This window comes from Pygoscelis adeliae, unplaced genomic scaffold (genome assembly GCF_000699105.1).
Source record: "Pygoscelis adeliae isolate BGI_AS28 unplaced genomic scaffold, ASM69910v1 Scaffold21, whole genome shotgun sequence".
Classification (NCBI taxonomy): Eukaryota; Metazoa; Chordata; class Aves; order Sphenisciformes; family Spheniscidae; genus Pygoscelis; species Pygoscelis adeliae.
The window spans coordinates 5,967,121-5,985,356 of NW_008824243.1; the positions used below are offsets into that span (position 1 = coordinate 5,967,121).

General features: G+C 42.3%; 2 protein-coding genes across 2 annotated transcripts in view; one reads left to right on the forward strand and one right to left on the reverse strand.

Moving 5' to 3' along the window:
• CORIN (corin, serine peptidase) overlaps window positions 1-5,052 on the forward strand; it is a 140,865-nt gene extending 135,813 nt beyond the window's left edge. Inside the window, exons 18-20 of the mRNA XM_009335224.1 lie at window positions 2,330-2,601; window positions 4,276-4,409; window positions 4,870-5,052. Of these exons, the coding sequence (XP_009333499.1) occupies window positions 2,330-2,601; window positions 4,276-4,409; window positions 4,870-5,052 (589 nt within the window). The remainder of the gene's footprint in view (window positions 1-2,329; window positions 2,602-4,275; window positions 4,410-4,869) is intronic.
• Window positions 5,053-13,024: 7,972 nt separating this feature from the next.
• Window positions 13,025-18,236, reverse strand: part of ATP10D (ATPase, class V, type 10D) — a 40,771-nt gene continuing 35,559 nt past the window's right edge. The window contains 4 exon segments of the mRNA XM_009335161.1: window positions 13,025-13,584; window positions 16,168-16,355; window positions 17,701-17,805; window positions 18,051-18,131. Coding sequence (XP_009333436.1) covers window positions 13,062-13,584; window positions 16,168-16,355; window positions 17,701-17,805; window positions 18,051-18,131 — 897 coding nt within the window. The 3' untranslated portion in view covers window positions 13,025-13,061.

Consider the following 18,236-nt stretch of genomic DNA (forward strand, 5'->3'; position numbering starts at 1 on the left):
AGACCACAACACTAATCCTATAGCTTTCATACAAATGCCATAGATTAAAAAATCATTCTGGGCACCAGCATAGAAATGACCCTGGAAAAATGCTGTGGCCATTAGTAAAAATAAAAAATGAGTATTTACTCACAGTGCAAGTGACATAGCGAAGTCACTGCCTTTTCTGATTATAAACACTCCACTCCTTTATCAGGATTGCAATCATTAAAAGGCCAGTATTAACCACTACTTGGTGCCTCCTAGTTTCTGAAGCCCTGTGGTGGATGGACAGTCTGGAGTGCAGAGGAAGTTTATGCGTCTTCGGAATTGTCTTGTCATGGTCTTCTTTCCCCATCTATTTTTAAATAAAGCTAAGCACTGTCTGGAATATTTCTTTACCTTTCGAAGAACTTTTTCTGGTGATCTAAAATAAAGGGTGGGATTTAGAGGTAGATCCTTCAGCAATATTGGACTGCTACTGAATTTCACAGGTAAGAGATTACTCTCCTTAGCGAAAGATAAGCAAAGAAGGCGTCAAATTTATGAAGTAAAAATTCTCCCGCTTTTGTCAAATGCCACTACATTTTGGAGCTGTTCATTTACCCCTCATTTAGGGCTATATATCTATGTGAGCTCAGAGTATTACGTGTAAAAGGTCTCTTTCGCATTTGTATTCTAAATGCCTTAAAGTACTAAGATATTTTGGTTTAATAATTCATTATATGAACTTTTTTCACTTCTGCCTCTCCAAATAGATTTGAGGATATGTTCCCAGCAGCCTGAAATCTTTAAATTCTTCATTTGTATAGCTTGATACAGCAACAGCAAGATCATTCTTGATGACACAGAGTTTTCTTTATAGAAAGTATTTAAAAATCTACCAAACCAACCAGATAAACCAACAATTAAAACAGATTTTAAAGTGCTCTGGCACTTTAGACAAAATGCTCCATTTTGTGAAGTATTTTATGAAGTTTGTGTGAAGTTTGGGTTACAAAATATGAGGACCATGTAACAATTATGCAGCAGAAAGTATTAATGCAAATAGTCATGAATATTTGTAGAGGCCATAAATTGAAAGAACTACATTAAAACATCATGTCGTTTGCTAGTTTTCTTAGTATAATCCCCGGAGTTTTGTCAAGACTGTTTTGAAATGCATTACACCAAAGCATCCAAGACATTAAGGATTTTTTCTCGACTGTAGGACAATGCATTCTGGCTGTGACTGCTCATTGCTCTGAGCGATGCTTTTTTACAATGCGTGTAAACACACTAGCGTATGAATATTCATAGCACTTAATCTTGTAACTTTATGGAAAAACTCGCAAACTGATCGTGATGGCAAAATGATCATTATAGTCTGAAATATCAGAATTTTCATGCAACTCTTAAGATAAAAGTAGCCTTTATTTAACAACCAGATCTCTTTACAAATTATAGAAATTACAGTCCTGTTGAGTACTGTGAAAAAGCTGAAATTTTGCATGCTTTGATTTACCCTGCTTTGATTAAGCTTCGATCTTGTCAAAGGTGCTTAGTTACATGGAACTGTCTTTCATCAGTTGTGACAAATGCTGACTTTTTTGAGGGTTTTTAGAATCACAGACTAATTAGGAACCCATGACTTATCCTGTGACCAATTACGATCAAGAGATTACACCCTCAAAGACTTTCATAAAGTCTGTGTTTTTCTCATGTGTCACAACAGACACTAGTTCAGCCTTCCCACTTGTATCATACGCATAATTTTTTTGTGATCTTGTATATTTACCAAAAGAGTCTTAAGCAATTGTAAGAGTCAAAGTAACCTTTGATCTTAGGCATAGGAAGTATGCTTGGCACAGACTGAATGCCCAATAAATAAGGAACTTTTCTCATGGCTATCATAAAAGATTTCATTTTCATAATAGAATTGCCTCTTTGAGACTCCTTTGGGATTTTAGCTAGACTTACTGCTGTCAGCAGCATACTAGTGAACAATATTGTCACCCCAGAGAAATTTGTACATGTCCATCAGTGAGCATGTGAGCACTTAAGACTTGGGCAGGACCCAAGGGATGGTTCTGAGAGCCTTTGGTGTTTCATACAGCAACTACTAGGTGGTTACATGCCTTCTGAAGGTGTGAGCTTTAATCCGTTTGGTAACCGGCAGGAAGGAAATGGAAAGCACTGTCTCTTGTTGCTCAGATCTTAGCTGTAAGTAATGATGCCGAAGTATTTGTTTCTTCTTGTAGCATTTGTATGTGCAATGCTTTGCAACGTGCAATGTGCAAAAAAGTCAGGGACAAAAAATTCTCGGGTATTTTTGATTGAAATTTCCCATTTTTTTGGTTTTTTTACAAAGGAGAGAAAACGCAGCTGTTTGGAAAGTAGTGTTTGGGATTAGCAATCTTGATCATCCATCAGGCTTCATGCAGACCCGACTAGTGAAGACCATTATCCTCCATCCACGCTACAACAGAGCAGTCGTAGACTATGATATCAGCATTGTGGAACTAGATGAGGATATCAACAAGACAAGCTATGTAAGACCTGTCTGTTTGCCCAGCAAGGACCAGTTGGTTCGGCCAGATACCTACTGCTACATCACAGGCTGGGGACACATGGGCAACAAAAGTAAGATGAGTATATCTGGGACTCTTGGGAAAATGTGACTTTCTGCTGAGTTAATCAAATAAGTGATCCCATTACAAAGCTTTATCCATTTATTAAATGGATATTAAATGGACCTTATTAAATACTAGGGAACTGTAACTACCCATGAAGGGATCTAGCTGTGACTAGAGCCTAGCTTTTTCAAATCAGCAGCCTGAATGTATGCTCCTTAATCCTTATTTAGACAAGTGGCTTGATTTTCAAAAATTTTGAGGACCTAGAAACTCCTATCAAGAAAGTCACCTGGACTGGTTATCATTTTACTGGTTTAGGTTGTATTCAGAACTGTATTGAGAAGGAATCAGATCATCGGGGATGGGCAACATTCTTAGTTCAGTGAAAGCGGAAGGCACTGAAAGCATTGGCATACAGCCTAAACGAATGTTTTCTTGAATCAATGCTCTGTGTCACACTTTGGACTTGTGACATAATTTATTCCATCCAGGCATAATCACAAGTGTTGTTTTTGTCTCTCTGAACAGAACATGGGTGTGTTTTCTTGTCCTGTGGCCACTGCAATCCTTGGGTCCCGTGACAAGAACAGTTGTGTTATGTACATCTTTGTTTTGACAAAACGATTCTGCATGCATCGTATGCAAATTGTCCTGGCCCCAACCCTGTTAACGCTCTAGCCGTTGTGTTTCTCCCCTTGCTATTATAATAATTACTAGGGAAGGCTGTCGTTCTGTACACTGGAGAAGGAAATTTTCCTTTCAGAATTGCTTCAGGTGGGACTTCACCTCTGGTGGCCAGGTCAGACATGTGGCAAAAATTAAATTGCACATGTGAGGGATAGGCTGTTTACTAGCAGCTCTACCCATCTAAAACTATCTTTTATGTAATGGCAGGGAAAAAAAACCCACAGAATGCTTTTGCACCACTAGTAAGTGGAAAAAGGTTCTTTGTTCTCTAATGAGGTTTCAGCGTTGCTTTTAAAGGTTTTATGTTATGAAGCATCAAAAACCATCATGGCTACACAGCTTTTACTACTTCATGCCCTAGGTTGAACAACTTTCCTTAGAACTGGAGCTTGGTCAGCTGTTTAGACCAGGAAGGAGTCCTTTATTGTCTCCCGAATGCGCTAAAATAATTTCAGTAACCTTTGAATTCTGATTGCCTGATACACTCTCTAAGTCAAATTTACCCAAACATAACTCAAAATGGCTGTGATTATACCAAACTTTACCATGAGAGGCACCGAGAAACAGGGGGATCCTGCCATGGAACAATGAGTCAAACCTCTCCTCCACCTCCCTCACATTACTGTTTTCCAGCCAATACGGCCCCCATCTTAAAAGTCGCATACCATATCATGTAAAGGTGCTCCCCCTCCTCAGGCTGTCAGTGCGACTGCACGATGAACAGCAAGTGTCACACCAGTCCCCATGTGCTTAGTCCTTCTGCAGAATGCAACACGCATACTCCTGGCGTTTTGCAGTGCAAAAAACCACCTGCTTTCACCTTAGCTTTGTGCTAAAGGGGGATTATTCTCTCCTTACATGTTTTTTATATATATAAAAAGTAATATTTATCATCTATCCTAATGGAAATATTTATCGTATCTCAAAGAGCCATCATAGCTAAGTATTTGTGTGTTTCTGTGTGTATCGTTTAATGCTTAATTCTGTTTTTCAGTGCCTTTCAAGCTTCAAGAAGGAGAGGTTCGCATCATTTCCTTAGAACAATGCCAGTCATACTTTGACATGAAAACCATCACCAGCAGGATGCTGTGTGCTGGCTATGAGTCTGGCACTGTGGACTCTTGCATGGTAGGCTTCTCTCTAAGGAGACACCCGCAGCCAGACTTGCTTTTAGAAATCAAAGTACTATGATGTTTATTAGTATAGCACACTTCATCTACTATAGGAATGACAACAGTTTCTTACACATTTTAACCCAACTTTTATTATTATTGTTGGTGTAATCAACTTCGGTTTATAATGAAATGCTGCATGAAGACTCTAAGGTTTATCTGTATTAGTTAACTATTACACTGATTTTTTTTAATTTGTATGAGCCTTTTGCAGGTAATTTTTTGTACAAATGTGACAGGGAATAAATACCGGTAACGCTGTGTGCTGCTACATCGTTCAGCAGAGCAGCCAGTTTTTACAGCCAAGTTGTTACTTACTAAAGGCAAATCGCTGTAGGAACTGAGACATAGCTTTAACCATATGACCACTGGCCACGTGTAGCCCCTATAGACTACTTTTTTCTTTCATGTTGCAGGGTGACAGTGGAGGACCGCTTGTGTGCGAGCAACCTGCAGGGCGCTGGACTTTGTTTGGTTTAACGTCTTGGGGCTCTGTCTGCTTTTCCAAGGTTTTGGGACCTGGAGTTTACAGTAATGTGTCACATTTTATTGAGTGGATTGAAAGACAAATATACATCCACACCTTTCTGCTAAACTAACTCCAGATGGTAAGAATTGTGCTGACAGACAAAAGAAAAAAGGAATCAGCACTTCAACACTGAAGATTTTGCAGTCGAGAAACTCTATGAAAAGGAGTTTCAAGCTCTATCTATTCTTGTTGTGGAGCTATGGAATATGCAGTGTATGTTAACGGTAAACCCTCTGCTGGAATATACTTTGGGGTAGAATTAATAATCCTTTTGACTTTTCTTTTAACTGTGTTGTGGTGCTATTCCAAACACAGCAAAAGGCTTAAAAGAAAAAAATCAGCCACTTTCTGCCTTTCAGCTATTCTAACTAAGCAGTAGCACAGACTAGAAAAACCTTTTTAGATAACCTATTTTAATACTATTCAATTAGGAGCACGTGCGTTTTCACTCCTTGTCATGAGGAATGAACTCAGTGCATTCAGACGGCACTGACGGGACGTATATTCACAAGGACACCACCAGGCATGGCCGCACCACACGCTGGAGGGTGTGGGGGAGATCGACGGGTTTGTACGTCCATGTGGCACAGGGCACATCAAAGTACACGCGCAGGTCTCCAAAGGTGCGTAGCCGTGTGCTGCTGGTGTGCCTGAGCTAATGCATTCTGTCCCTCAGGGTAGCTAACTTGCATGGGCATAACCTTGTACCATCCTGACTCCACAGCTTCTGTTCCCAGAGCCAGCTTGGGTATCTCTGCGGGGTGATGGAGGGACCAGTAGGCCAACAGACCCATAGCTACCATTTGAGGCACCCGAGACCAAAACTTAGTTGTTCAGACTCTTTCGACAGTTTCTACCCCTTAATTTTCTGAAGCTTCCAATGTTTTAATGTGTTCAGGAAACACCCATGTCCTGACAGCACTACACCGATTAGCACATTTATCAAACTTACGCCCCACTGCCTTTTTCCCCCATTTTGTATAGTATGTTCAGCCTATAAAGTGTGCATTGAACTTCTCCATCCCTCTAAAAATGTAACAGGGTTGGCAATGCCACTGCAATGGTTTCCCCCCTTAGAGTCAGCTACTTCGAACATCTGGCGAGATACAGGAACATGCAGATTTAAAATGCAAAAGATGCAGTGTGAGCAGTATCCCAAATACTGGGAAACTGGGTATTTTTGGATAGATCTGAGCTAGTATCTTGCATTGAAAGTTTCATTTTGCTTAGCAAGATTGAACAATTGGGAGAAAGAAAAAGGCAGAAAGAAATCTGAATGATAGATGACTTGGATTCCAACTTCTGTTCAAATGAATATCAGAAATATGTTAAGCAAGGTACAACAGCTTCATCAGCAAAGGCCCAAAGAGCCCCGCTCCAGTGCTTGGTAGCCAGATGGCGGAGTGCTCTGTGCAGTAGGTAAGAGGCTAAGCCTTGGCTCCAAGAGAGTCTGGTTGAAAAACATTATGATGGAGCTTGGCACCTCTTTATGGTGCTAGAGGGGAGGTGTGTCTTATCAACTGCTGTAGGCGACGTCCTGCGCAGCTCACAGCTTTTGGGAGGCCAGAGTAGGAGGAATCTGGAACCTGAGGATTACAGGATGAATTTCACCAGGGAGCAATGCCTTCAAAATCTGCGTGTTTTGCCTGGTCTGCTGTGAATCCAGCCTAAGGCATGTAATTACCCTCTCTGCTACCTCTGGCATGCCCCCATGACAACATGGCAGGGCCTTGTCAATACCGTGACTGCCGTATGTGGAAACACGCATTAAAAGCGCTAACTAACATTTCAGGTACTATTAATCATGTTACAACTATTCTACATAGATCTGACTATTGCTTTAGTGAAGGTTTACCTCTTATTTCCGTATCTTCTCCTTTAACATGCCTAACGTTAGACGTACTAGACAGCATTATTAATAAATATTCAATATTTATGGTATGGATTCTGAAACTCTATTTAAGTGACTATTGCATCACTGTTTCATGCTCAGAAAGAAAACCCTTCTAGGCTTTGCTAGGTTTGGGTTTGGTCTGGGTTTTTTTTTTTTAATATATTAAGGATTTTATTTTTATTATAACATATAAATGCTCTTCTTCCCCCAGCTATAAATGAGAGAAAGCAGCTGTGACCATGTTTTTCCAGTGCACGTAGATTACAGATGAAGCAGGTTATTGATGCCCTTGCCTCAAGGACACGGAAGCTGGAGCTCTCAGCCCCCCACTTTAGCTTTTCTCGGGGGCCAGGATCTCTGCAGCTGTAGGGCAGCACCATTCAAAGTCCCGGAGCCGGTTACTCAGAGTCACCGGAGCAGGCGGCCCAGGGGCTGTCAGAGCCAGCCCGCCCCGCCGCCCGTCTGACGTGTCTGGTGACAGGCAGGTTTCAGCGAGGTCTGTTTTCCAGAAGTAAAAGCAAAGGGGTGCTGTTGTGAAGTGAACAGCCCAGCCTGACATCTCTCCACCAGATGAAGCGGTTAGCAGCTTTGAATTTTGTAAAGCACTGGAGTACATACAATCATTTCATGTAGATATTAGCACTACCAAATGATAATATGTAATTACACATTTTAATTAACTGGGTTTGGCCTGCCACCAGTCTCCAAGCAGTCCCCCCCAGGAAATGAGGGAGAGTCCTGCTTAAACATATGGTCCAGCCCCCTCCTGTATGGGATCAGTCCAAAGAAATTGCAGGCTGAGCCCCATCCCAAATGGCTGTAGGAGGGAGCAGTTGGGTCTTTTCCTTCCCCGCAACTGTGTCTGACTCAACATTCCATGTAAAGAGGAAATTTGTAATTTTATAAATGTATTTTTATACTGCTTTTTTTATGTGTGCACATGAAATAGGCAAACATACTCCTTCCACTGTACCGAGCCTTTCCCTGTGTGCTGACATAACGGCTACGATCACAATTATGCTGTTTCTCTTACAAGTGTAGCCTCACTGTAAGGTAACAATTGTTGGTTTTACTTCTACCGCAGCTGTAGCTCCAAATGGAAGCAGTGTCACGCAGTCAAGCAGATGTGTTTCTTTCTAGCTGTACTAATAAAAATTTACAGTCATTTTCCAAGTAACTTCTCTGTTGAAAATGTGTTTTAATCTTGAGAGAGAGACTCAACGACGATATGGAGGTGTGAAGTTGTAACTTTAGCAATAATGCCTAAAAATAACCTTAAAAAGGTATTTGCATACCCTTATCTAGCTTGTTTAAGCAGCCCCGACAGCCCTGTTAGCGCTACAACACTTGTGGAGGTTCTGGCAGTACCACCGCTGTACAACTTTTAGTTTCTTCTGCAGGTACGCTTCCGGTAGAGAATATTACCAAGAATGCCGCTGCCAACAACTACTCTGGATTGAAAAATCTGAAAAACTAAAGCTGCAATCAAATTTCTCTGAACACATTTTGTTCTATGGCTTTCCTCAGGAATACCATTAGTCTGAAATAACCATCTTCTTTTAACTGGTACGCAGCATTTCAACAGCACGTACGCATGCTGAAATCAAAACAATACGCACACAGAAACTTAACATAGGTAAAATTTGCCGTTTCACTGCAGCCAACAGTAAGGTATCCAGGACCACGAGGGCGAGAGTAACATAACCAGAATAAACCAGGAACAAGTAATACAAAAACCATACTGAAATTCAGCTACGAGAATGTTTTTAACGCAGTCACCTTCAGAACTTGTCCATCAGCCTCCGCAGAGAGCAAGGGCTGGCCTGAGCAGCAGCAGAGCCAGGGCTGGCGGGAGGGCGGGTGCTCGGCGTTAGCTGGTCCTCAGCCTTGTGCTGCAGCCAGCGGGGCCGAGGGCAGAAAACCACAGCTTGGGTTAAACGTTCAGCTCAGACTGTGCCCCAGGTACAGACCAAAGCTCACCCTGCTGCAAAAACGCCCACTCAGTGGCTGTGGCTGACTGCCACCTGCAAATGTTTAGCACAGGTGCGGCTGCTGTGAAAAAAGTAATTTTAAAGAAGTGTGTTTTTTTTCTGTAAATCAAATGTTGTACATCAAAAAGTGAGTGCAAGCTGCTCTAGGTGTAGCTACAAAGTTTGGGGGAGTTCAAGGTGGTTTTGGCTTGTTTTAAACTGACAATCAAAAGTGTAAATGCTGTGCTTTCCTTCATGACATCTGGAAGGCACCTGTGAGATGATCTTAAAAAGCTTGTTTTCAAAATGGGAAAGTCAGGTCATGCTGTGCCTACGTGCAGAAGCAAGCAGGGGATCGTGACGCCTCCAGCGCTTAAAAAAAGTAAAAGAAAAAAGTTCAACTGTTGAGAAGGAAAGGGAGAGTGATTCGCTTGCACCCTTCACTTGGCACCACTTCAGATATGGCCAATTAACATTTTGAAGCTTTTAGTGAAGACTCACTACCCTCATCTCCCCCTCAATAAAAAACAGCACATGATCACAGCAGAGGGCCCTTAGATATTTCTGCTGTTTGTCCACAAAAGAAAGAAAGAAAAAGATTGGGTTTTACACAATGGATAATTTTATCACTTAGACGGCTTCTCGAAGTCCTCTAAAAGAAGACAGCCTATAGTGGACAATTTTAAGCAACAGGCACCATCGGTGAAAGAACACACCAAGAAAAAAAGAGTGTGTGTGTGTGTGTTATTTTGTACCACTTCAAGTGGTACAAAAGTACTTACAATCTCAGCACAGAGGAATTTTTAAAAGCACCTGAAGTTTCAAGGCAACCCACAGGGCCTGGCACTTTTGACACCCAGATGAAACCATCCTTCATCCAATTAAGAATCCGTCCTGAAAGCCTCACCGCCCTAAGCAGTGAGTAGTGGGGCGACTGGGCTTGTAAAAAGCCGCATAATAGCAATTCAAGTGTCCCAGCGGCATCATGCAGCTGGCCCCAGGTCTAACAGGCGGCTGCCACTCACGTTTCTTCGTGTAGTTATTTTGATGCCACGGCTTGCAGTCACAGACGGTTTTGGAAGACCTTACTCTGAATGCTTACAGCTTTTGTATGAGTGCTGGTTTTGGCTGGGGTAGAGTTAATTGTCTTCATAGTAGCTAGTACGGGGCTATGTTTTGGATTTGTGCTGGAAACAGTGTTGATAACACAGGGGTGTTTTAGTTACTGCTGAGCAGTGCTTACACAGAGTCAAGGCCTTTTCTGCTTCTCACCCCACCCCACCAGCGAGCAGGCTGGGGGTGCACAAGAAGCTGGGAGGGGGCACAGCTGGGACAGCTGACCCCAACTGACCACAGGGATATTCCATGCCATATGACGTCATGCTCAGCATATAAAGCTGGGGGAAGAAGAAGGAAGGGGCGGACGTTGGGAGTGATGGCGTTTGTCTTCCCAAGTAACCGTTACACGTGATGGAGCCCTGCTTTCCTGGGGATGGCTGAACACCTGCCTGCTGATGGGAAGGAGTGAATGAATTCCTTGTTTTGCTTCGCTTGCGTGCGCGGCTTTTGCTTTACCTGTTAAACTGTCTTTACCTCAACCCACGAGTTTTCTCACTTTTACCCTTCTGATTCTCTCCCCCATCCCACTGGGGGGAGTGAGCGAGCGGCTGCGTGGGGCTTAGTTGCCGGCTGGGGTTAAACCACGACAGTATGATACACATGCAAGCTACTGAGACTAAATGATCAGCTACCTGCCAAATACGCTGGTAGGTTCTGCTCCTGCAGCAGAGGCAACAAAAGGGCAGGTCACAGGCCAATGTTGTCCCCCAAACTCCTTTTTACAGTGACAGGAAGGGGAAAGAGCTAAGCCCTGCTCTCCCTCAGGTCACTGTAAGTCCCAGAGCTCCTCCATGAGAGCTCAACATACCTCAGTCATAGTCACAGACTTGTAGAGTCACAGAACAGAGTAATCTGTTCTCTCTGGCCACAAGTGAAGAGAGGCCATAGATTTAAGGTGCAGAAGAAACATTCAGGTGAGACAACAGGAACAAAACCAATATTTGACTTTGAGGGCAGGAAAGCACTGGCCTGGCCTGCTTCTCTGGAGCTCTTTACAACAGGAGAACATCTGCTAGGAACGATCAGGGTAGAGCCGAGCTTGCCTTGAGGCTGTGGAGCAGAGCAGATGACTTCACTGAGTCCCAGCAAGTCTGTCCCTGTACGATTCTGCCCTTGTACCAGCTAATCTCCCTGCACAACCTACTGGCCGTTTTGCATTGTCTTCTTGGACACCTCACAGTTCCCGTGGCTTGTACAGAAAGCTGAGATGTTTCACTCAGGACACCTGGAGTCCGCTCCTGGCAAGGTGCCCCCTGCAGCAAGAAGGATGCTACAGACCAACAGCTGAAAATCGTAACTGCAAACCAACACGCTCGACATGATCGCTTAGAATTTGAATGTCTGCCATCACTTCAAAGGTCCCCACTAACCTTATGTTGGAACTTACCAAAAATATTTTGTCACATCTTGAACCAAATTTAAAAAAAAAGTATTTGCCGAAATGGCTGTCATCACTGGCTCCTTCCACTGTTTTTCTTCTACAGGCTAAACAAAAAGGATATTTTTCTCCTCACTAACAGGAGAGATGGGGTCAGCCCTAATTACATTCTACCTTTCGAAAACAGAACCGTTTTAAACTTTTGGTAACATGTGGTGACCTGCATTTGAACGAACTTAGCGTGCCCTCAATATCTGCCCTGCATAGCAGCAGCTGTCTCAGACCTCACAGCGTTTGTTTAAATTCTTTCAGAGATCTTAAAAGATGTGGAATATGTAATGTTGATCGTTGACATGGAAAGCTCATGGTTCGATTAAAAAGCAGAGCCCTTGCCCCAAACACGGTGCCTAAAAATAAACACACGAATCTCGGCAATTTGAAAGCAGAAAGTTTTAGAAAGAAACAGAACCAAAAAATGGGCTCAATACTAATAATTCATTAGCGGCTACAGTTTGAGGAAACTGTTTATTTCAACAGGTGCTAGTGGATACAAACAATTTCCTAAGTTCCTCCATAAATTGGCCATGTAACTTTTTGGGGAGGGAAGTAAGAAGGAGGCAGTACTTTAGACAGTCTGGAATCCAGAAGTAACCACACGCACCTCAGCCAGCTTTTGTGCAGTGTGCAGAGCAGTGGGAAACTGGCAGAGGCAGGACATCTCCAAGGTAGATGAGGAACAGAGCTCAAATTTGGGACATGCAATGGGTTATACCTTCTTTTGAGCAGCCTTTAGAGATACTTAAAGCTGTTTATTATAAAGGTCTGGAGGAATGTAAAAACACCTGAGAGTGAAGAAGAGTCATGTCATCAGCTAGAAGCTGCTGTTTGTAAGAGAAGACCTGAAGACAGACTGGGGCTGCCCACTGCCACTGGCAGACAATTTTGCAGTGCAGGCATGAGGTAGAGTCTAGAAAAAAGTCAGGCGGCCAACATCTGAGTTGGGTGAGGAGGAAAAGAAGTCCGGTCAGTGGCGAATGACATGAAACGGCACACGGAGACAAAAAGGAGGGATGTAGCAGGAGGATGAACTTGTCACGGAGTACAAAAGGCTGCACTACGATTTGTTCTTTTTGTGGAAGAGGAAGGTGAGGGAGACACGTGACGCCTATGCCTCACCTGGGCCGCTCTTCTGATGGTTAAAATTGCGTTTGGCTGGCACTGAGATGGCCCACGCAAGAGCCTGGTCAACAAACTGGACCACAACGGTTAAAACAATTACTTTATACACATACTGGAGGAGTCTTGCAACAAGCCAACCAGTAACACTACACCCCAGCCCTTCTGCTTACTTCATACTTCAGCAAGTGGTGAATCCCAGGGAACGCCAGGATTTTAGGATAGCAGTGCAAGGGAGCAGGTTGGCTTACCCGAACTGGATCCTGCAAATCCGTATTCATGCAATGCCCTGTCCATAACACCACAATGTATTATGCGATCTTGCATACTTTGCAAGAAATAAGCAGTATGCAAAGTCTACCATGTGAAAAAATATAAAAAACAACCCAGCCATTTAGGTCTTGAACATCTTAATAAATTATTGAAAAGCTTTATAAACAAAAAAGCTTTTAAGGAAATGTGTGCATCATCTACCTTGGCTGAAGAAAACAAAACCACAACGTAGCATAAATCAGCAGTTATTACTCTCGGGCTTTAAACAGTTAGCATTCCAACTTTGTAAAATACATTAAAGCATTTTCTTCACACAGAACAGAATTCAAACCTGCTTTGTGTGCTAGAGAAACAGCGCTGCTGCCCTCTTCAGAAGCACACACAGAGACTTTGGCACATGAGTTATTACCGCCAAATGTGTCTGAATTAGTTTCCTTAGATGAATTCAGAAACACGGTCTTTTCAGAGTCCAAGCCATTTGTATGCCCAGACTCATCCTGAATGTCTGGTAAGAAGGAGGTGTCCTCTACTAACCCATCTCTTGAGCAGGCCTGAAAAGGTGTTTCAGATGTTGGCAAAACACTGGCAATGCTTTCTTCCTCTGGTACAGCACCCGTGGCTGAGTTGGAAGACCCAGAAGTAGCCTGGAACTCCACTCCACAGTTTACAATGCAGTCATCTTTCCATCTCTTAATTGCTTCCCTCTGCTCCTCGGGGGTCAGTCTGTCAAGGTGCTTGGCTCTCAACGCTGGAGACGGAAACAGTGTTCCTTGGAGAACTCTCAGCAAATATCTACAAAATAAACAGTTTCAAATAAGCTGTTTCGAAGCAGACTCAAAACTGTTTCCAGCAACGCTAAAGGAAACCAAACACCCTTCAAGTAACCCTGAGGCTGCAGCAGCCTCTGAAACAGTTTTTGCAGGTGCCATTTTGTGAACATAAACTATAAGGCCAGCAACTGCACCGGAATGTGTTTTAAAACTGGTATTTTCAAAGACAGATACTGATCTCAGGTGCTTCCATTTTTCTGTCCTGAACACGGTTCTCCTACAGACTAGTTACTGCAGCCACGTGCACTTGCAACTTCAATGAAGGGCTGGGGTCCCAACTACACCGAAAGTGGAGCTTTCTGCTTATAGTGTCAGGCCCCAGAAAAAAGGCATCAAAATCACTGCGCAGTTTAGAGTTTCCCTGGCACTTCAGTGGAGATACAAGGAGTTAAGAGCTATTGTGGAAAAAATCAGGGCTAGAAAAATTCATGTTTCCAACCGAGAAGCTGTTTATCACTGCTGTTTTGCACTAATATAGCCCTGGAAAGCGGGGAAGAGTAGGCAGAGCATCATTCTAAAATTCTTAACTTTTGCAGGAGCCAGAGAATTCACCAGAAGCAAGAATGAACATGAAAGCAAAGGCCAAAGAAATAAAGCATCACATGCAGTAAGAGGAATATGGAGTATAGTGATCTTCCAGAATTAGAACTGACTTAACTGGCAACTTAGGTTGGGCAAAGGTTTTAATCATAGATTTTTGCAGTGAATTTTCAGTCAACAGGGCATCCAACATCTGTCCCTCTGTAGAAGAACGGGTCCTTAAAAACTCCAATGAAAGCCCCAATCTCACTCCGTCAGGCTAGAAGGTGTAGAGCACCCTTTAGCTTCACAGTCCCCGCTGAGTGGTGGCTTTTCAGCACCGTACAAAGGATTACATCGGAAATAAGCAAGGAAAAAAAATGTATGCGTGACAGCAGCAGTTCCGTAATAGGCACTTCTACTTCAAATCACTGAAGTAGAAAAGCTTGAATTAGCCACAACAGCTATAAATCTTCTGAGGTATTGGCCTGTGCCAACAGGGAGAGTGCAAATGACTCAAAGAATTTCACCGGTAAGTCTAAGTACTTTGCATTTAATTCACCATGAAAAACACTGTCTTCTTCAAAATTGAACACCTGTACATCGGAAGCAGTCACCAATCTGAAAGTTTTCTCCCACCTAGGCTCTCTACAGCCCTACCAAAAGGTCCTAGAACAGCATTTATCTATTTATTTGTCGTGTAAGGGAGATTTACTGTGTGTGAAAGAAAAGGCTCTACTGTCACCACCTGAAGCCAAGCTGACAGCAGGGATGGGGAGGGAAGAGCATACATGTTTCTTGCACCTCACGGTTTGTCCTTCTGCTGAATTGAAGTGTGAACCAAAACTATCAGTTGTGATCTCCAGTGGGCGCGGCAAAACCCTGGCTGACGCGCTTAAGACACAGATGGGGACTTCTTCAAAGGGGACTCAGGTACTTGGTGGCTATTGCAGGCACCTACAGCCACAGCTCTGCCCGCTTTCCTGCCGGCGGCACTGACAACCCATGCAGCCTCTACTGCAGCAGCTGATCCAGAAAGTGTACTCAGACTGTGCCTAACGATATAAAATAACGTCAGGTGAGGAGGAAACGGCAGTTATTCTCCCCAACACTTCTCTCACTATCTGTCTGTGCAATTCAGTTTCAAGTCCCACTCTTTCTGAAAAGATATGAACGGGAAAGAGAGATAACACAGAAGAATGAATAAATTAGCACTGGAGGCACTGCGCTAATAGGCTGCAGACTTGAGTTGATGATCAGCCAGTGAAAGGAAGATGGCTGTGGCTACTAAATAGAGCTAGACCAAGAGTTTGAGGAAGTCTCTTTCACTGGTTTTCACACACTTTGTTTTTCTCTGTTGGCTTGCTCAGGTGTCTCCCTGCTCAGCGTGCTTGTGTCTGGGACCTCCACCCAACGCTCCTGCCTTTCCAGGGTGAATGAGTTACCGAACTTGGAGTTATGACTTCTTCGGTAAGGCAAAACACTTAAACATTAGGCACGATAAAGACACAACTCAGGACCCCGTGTGAATCTAGTCAGCGTGTTTCCACCCCACAAAGAAGACTGTACATCCATTCTTCATTCTAAATATTCTTATATATAGTCATGACATAAATTTCAAACAGAAAATGGTTTCACAAATAAACACAGACTAAGCACAGTACTTCTATGTATAGTATGTGTTCAACTTTGATCACTAATTTACCTGATTTGTATATAAATTATAAACTCTGTGGTTACAGAGATTACTGTTTTTTCCCTCCAAAGACAATATTTAATATAATATAAATGATTTAATATAATATAAATCGCAAAATAAATTTTTTATTTACTGAAACGTACTTTGAGAGCATGTCACTAAAGAGCTGCCGTCACATGGCTTGGTCTGGTAGAGCTATGGTATTTTCTTTACATTGGGCCTGGGGGGGGGCAAGACCTCTAGCCAGAGAGATTTATAGCATCACTGACTCAAAGAAAACTAATTTTGTTAACAACAGCAATCTGCAATTATAAAACAGAAACACACCTGGGTAGCAGAGCAACACAAGTAGTCAGGAGGCAAACTAAGTAAAATACTGGGTCTGTCATGTGCTTTTCCATGATCCAGTAAGGATTTGATGGTGGGTTGTGGCTTTTGCAGGTTGCCCCAAAAGCCAGAGCGAAGACAAAGTAAAACAGGATGCTGCCAACTATAACTACTGTATGTATCCAAGTCTGCAATTCAGAAAAGGTAAGAAATCAGATTTAAGCTGCAAACAGAAAGACCTGTAACACCTGTACGTGTGTACACATGCATGCGTGAACATGCACACACTCTTCCTCCAAGGACAGCTGCTTAATGTAACAGAGGATAGATCTGTTCAGATAATATTCCTAATTTTATACAAAACATTCCAGGAAGAATGGAGCCTTCTTCCTACAGTTCTCAGGTAACCCAGCAATTTAGGTTTTTTGTTTACTCTACTAAATGCAGAGCTTTTGATTCCTTTGTGAAAGACATTTTTTGTGCCATTTGCCTTAGATGACCACTGGCAGAAGAGAAAGCCTTCTCAAGCAAACGGAGGCAAGATCCTCACATGGCACCACCCTTCTGTATCTTGCTCGAGACATTGGTTAACTGTTCTACATTGGAGTTTTCTTAGGTAATTTTATACCTAAATGGCTATAATAGTTACTATGGAAACAACACTGTCATTGGTCTGACAGCTTGCCGACATTCAAAAATGCCAAATAAAACCCGTTTAAGTAATGTTTTCCTATTCAGAGTGTGGATACACTCATGCTACCCATATATTCTCAATAAAGACATCTTTATCACTACTGCCGTGCTCCCAAAAGAACAGTGAAAAGACTGAATCGCAACTTGAAATTTCATCCATTATGAAACAATCCTAACAAATATTTTTCATAAAAATGACAAGACAAAAAATAAAACCCATTAATCTGTGTCCTTCTACCGTAAATATTACTGTACTTTCTTTAAAATTATGCAAAATAGCCAAGTATTACCCCTGTAAGGGCTGTAAATTTATCCAAGCTAATGCAGATGCTTTAGCTTGCGCAGACTTAATTAAAAAGTGGAATAGCATTTCTGTAGCATATCAGTTCTCCAGTTCTGGCACCAAAATATACCTCTGAATTGTTTATCCTGGCCACAGAGCAGATTATCAGTGCCAAGCATTCAAAATCAACAGTTCACATTGTTGTCTTTGAGACGCAAGCTTTGGGAACTAATGAAGGCTCAGTAGATCGCTGGTTGGTTTTACCATTTACAAAACTAAACTGACATCCCCAAAACCACCGTACAGGATCCTTTCACCATTTACAAATAATTCTGAGGCCAAATTTTGTTAATTTTAGTCATACGAGTAATTCTATTGACTCCAATGACAGGTGCATTAGGAGAGCTCACATGGTCACGTGAACAAAATATTTAGGTTTTGGCCCTTTTATACTTATTCTGTTTTGTATATGAAGCTCTTTCTTCCGTTTAATTTTAATGAAAGCTGTATGCACATACTCTGCTAGCAATATACTCTTTTGGAAACAAAGTACTCACCACAGACTTGCACTCAATGAGAAGGTGAAACAGTATTATGAAGAGCGCTGCTGTGTTTATAGGGTTTCCAAAAGAAAAAATGTCTATGTCTGAGCCATAGTAAGTCTGTAAAGGAAGACAGCGGTCAGCGTAATATATTCTTTACGTATAGTCCTACTACACAAAGCGGCATGAATAGTTTCAATACCGTACATATTTGCATGCACACAGTTCAGCTCAGTTCCAATGACGACCCTGTTAGTCTCATTTATATATGAGGAAGTAAAATCAAACACTTCATTTTATTCTCTAATTTGCCTGGGTTTTCACTATGTCAAAATGTATACATGTATTTCATATCCAGCACTTACAAAGTAAGGCACAAAAAAGCAGATGAGACTTTGGTAAAACGCATCCAGCAAGGTTATCCAGAAAGTTGAAGGCAAGTAAGCCTGTAAGAAAAAAAGATAATGGCATTGAAACAAATTGAACAAATTGCTGCATCCTTAATTAGCATTAATTTGGATTTGGGGAAAGATTATCTGCAGAAGTAATTC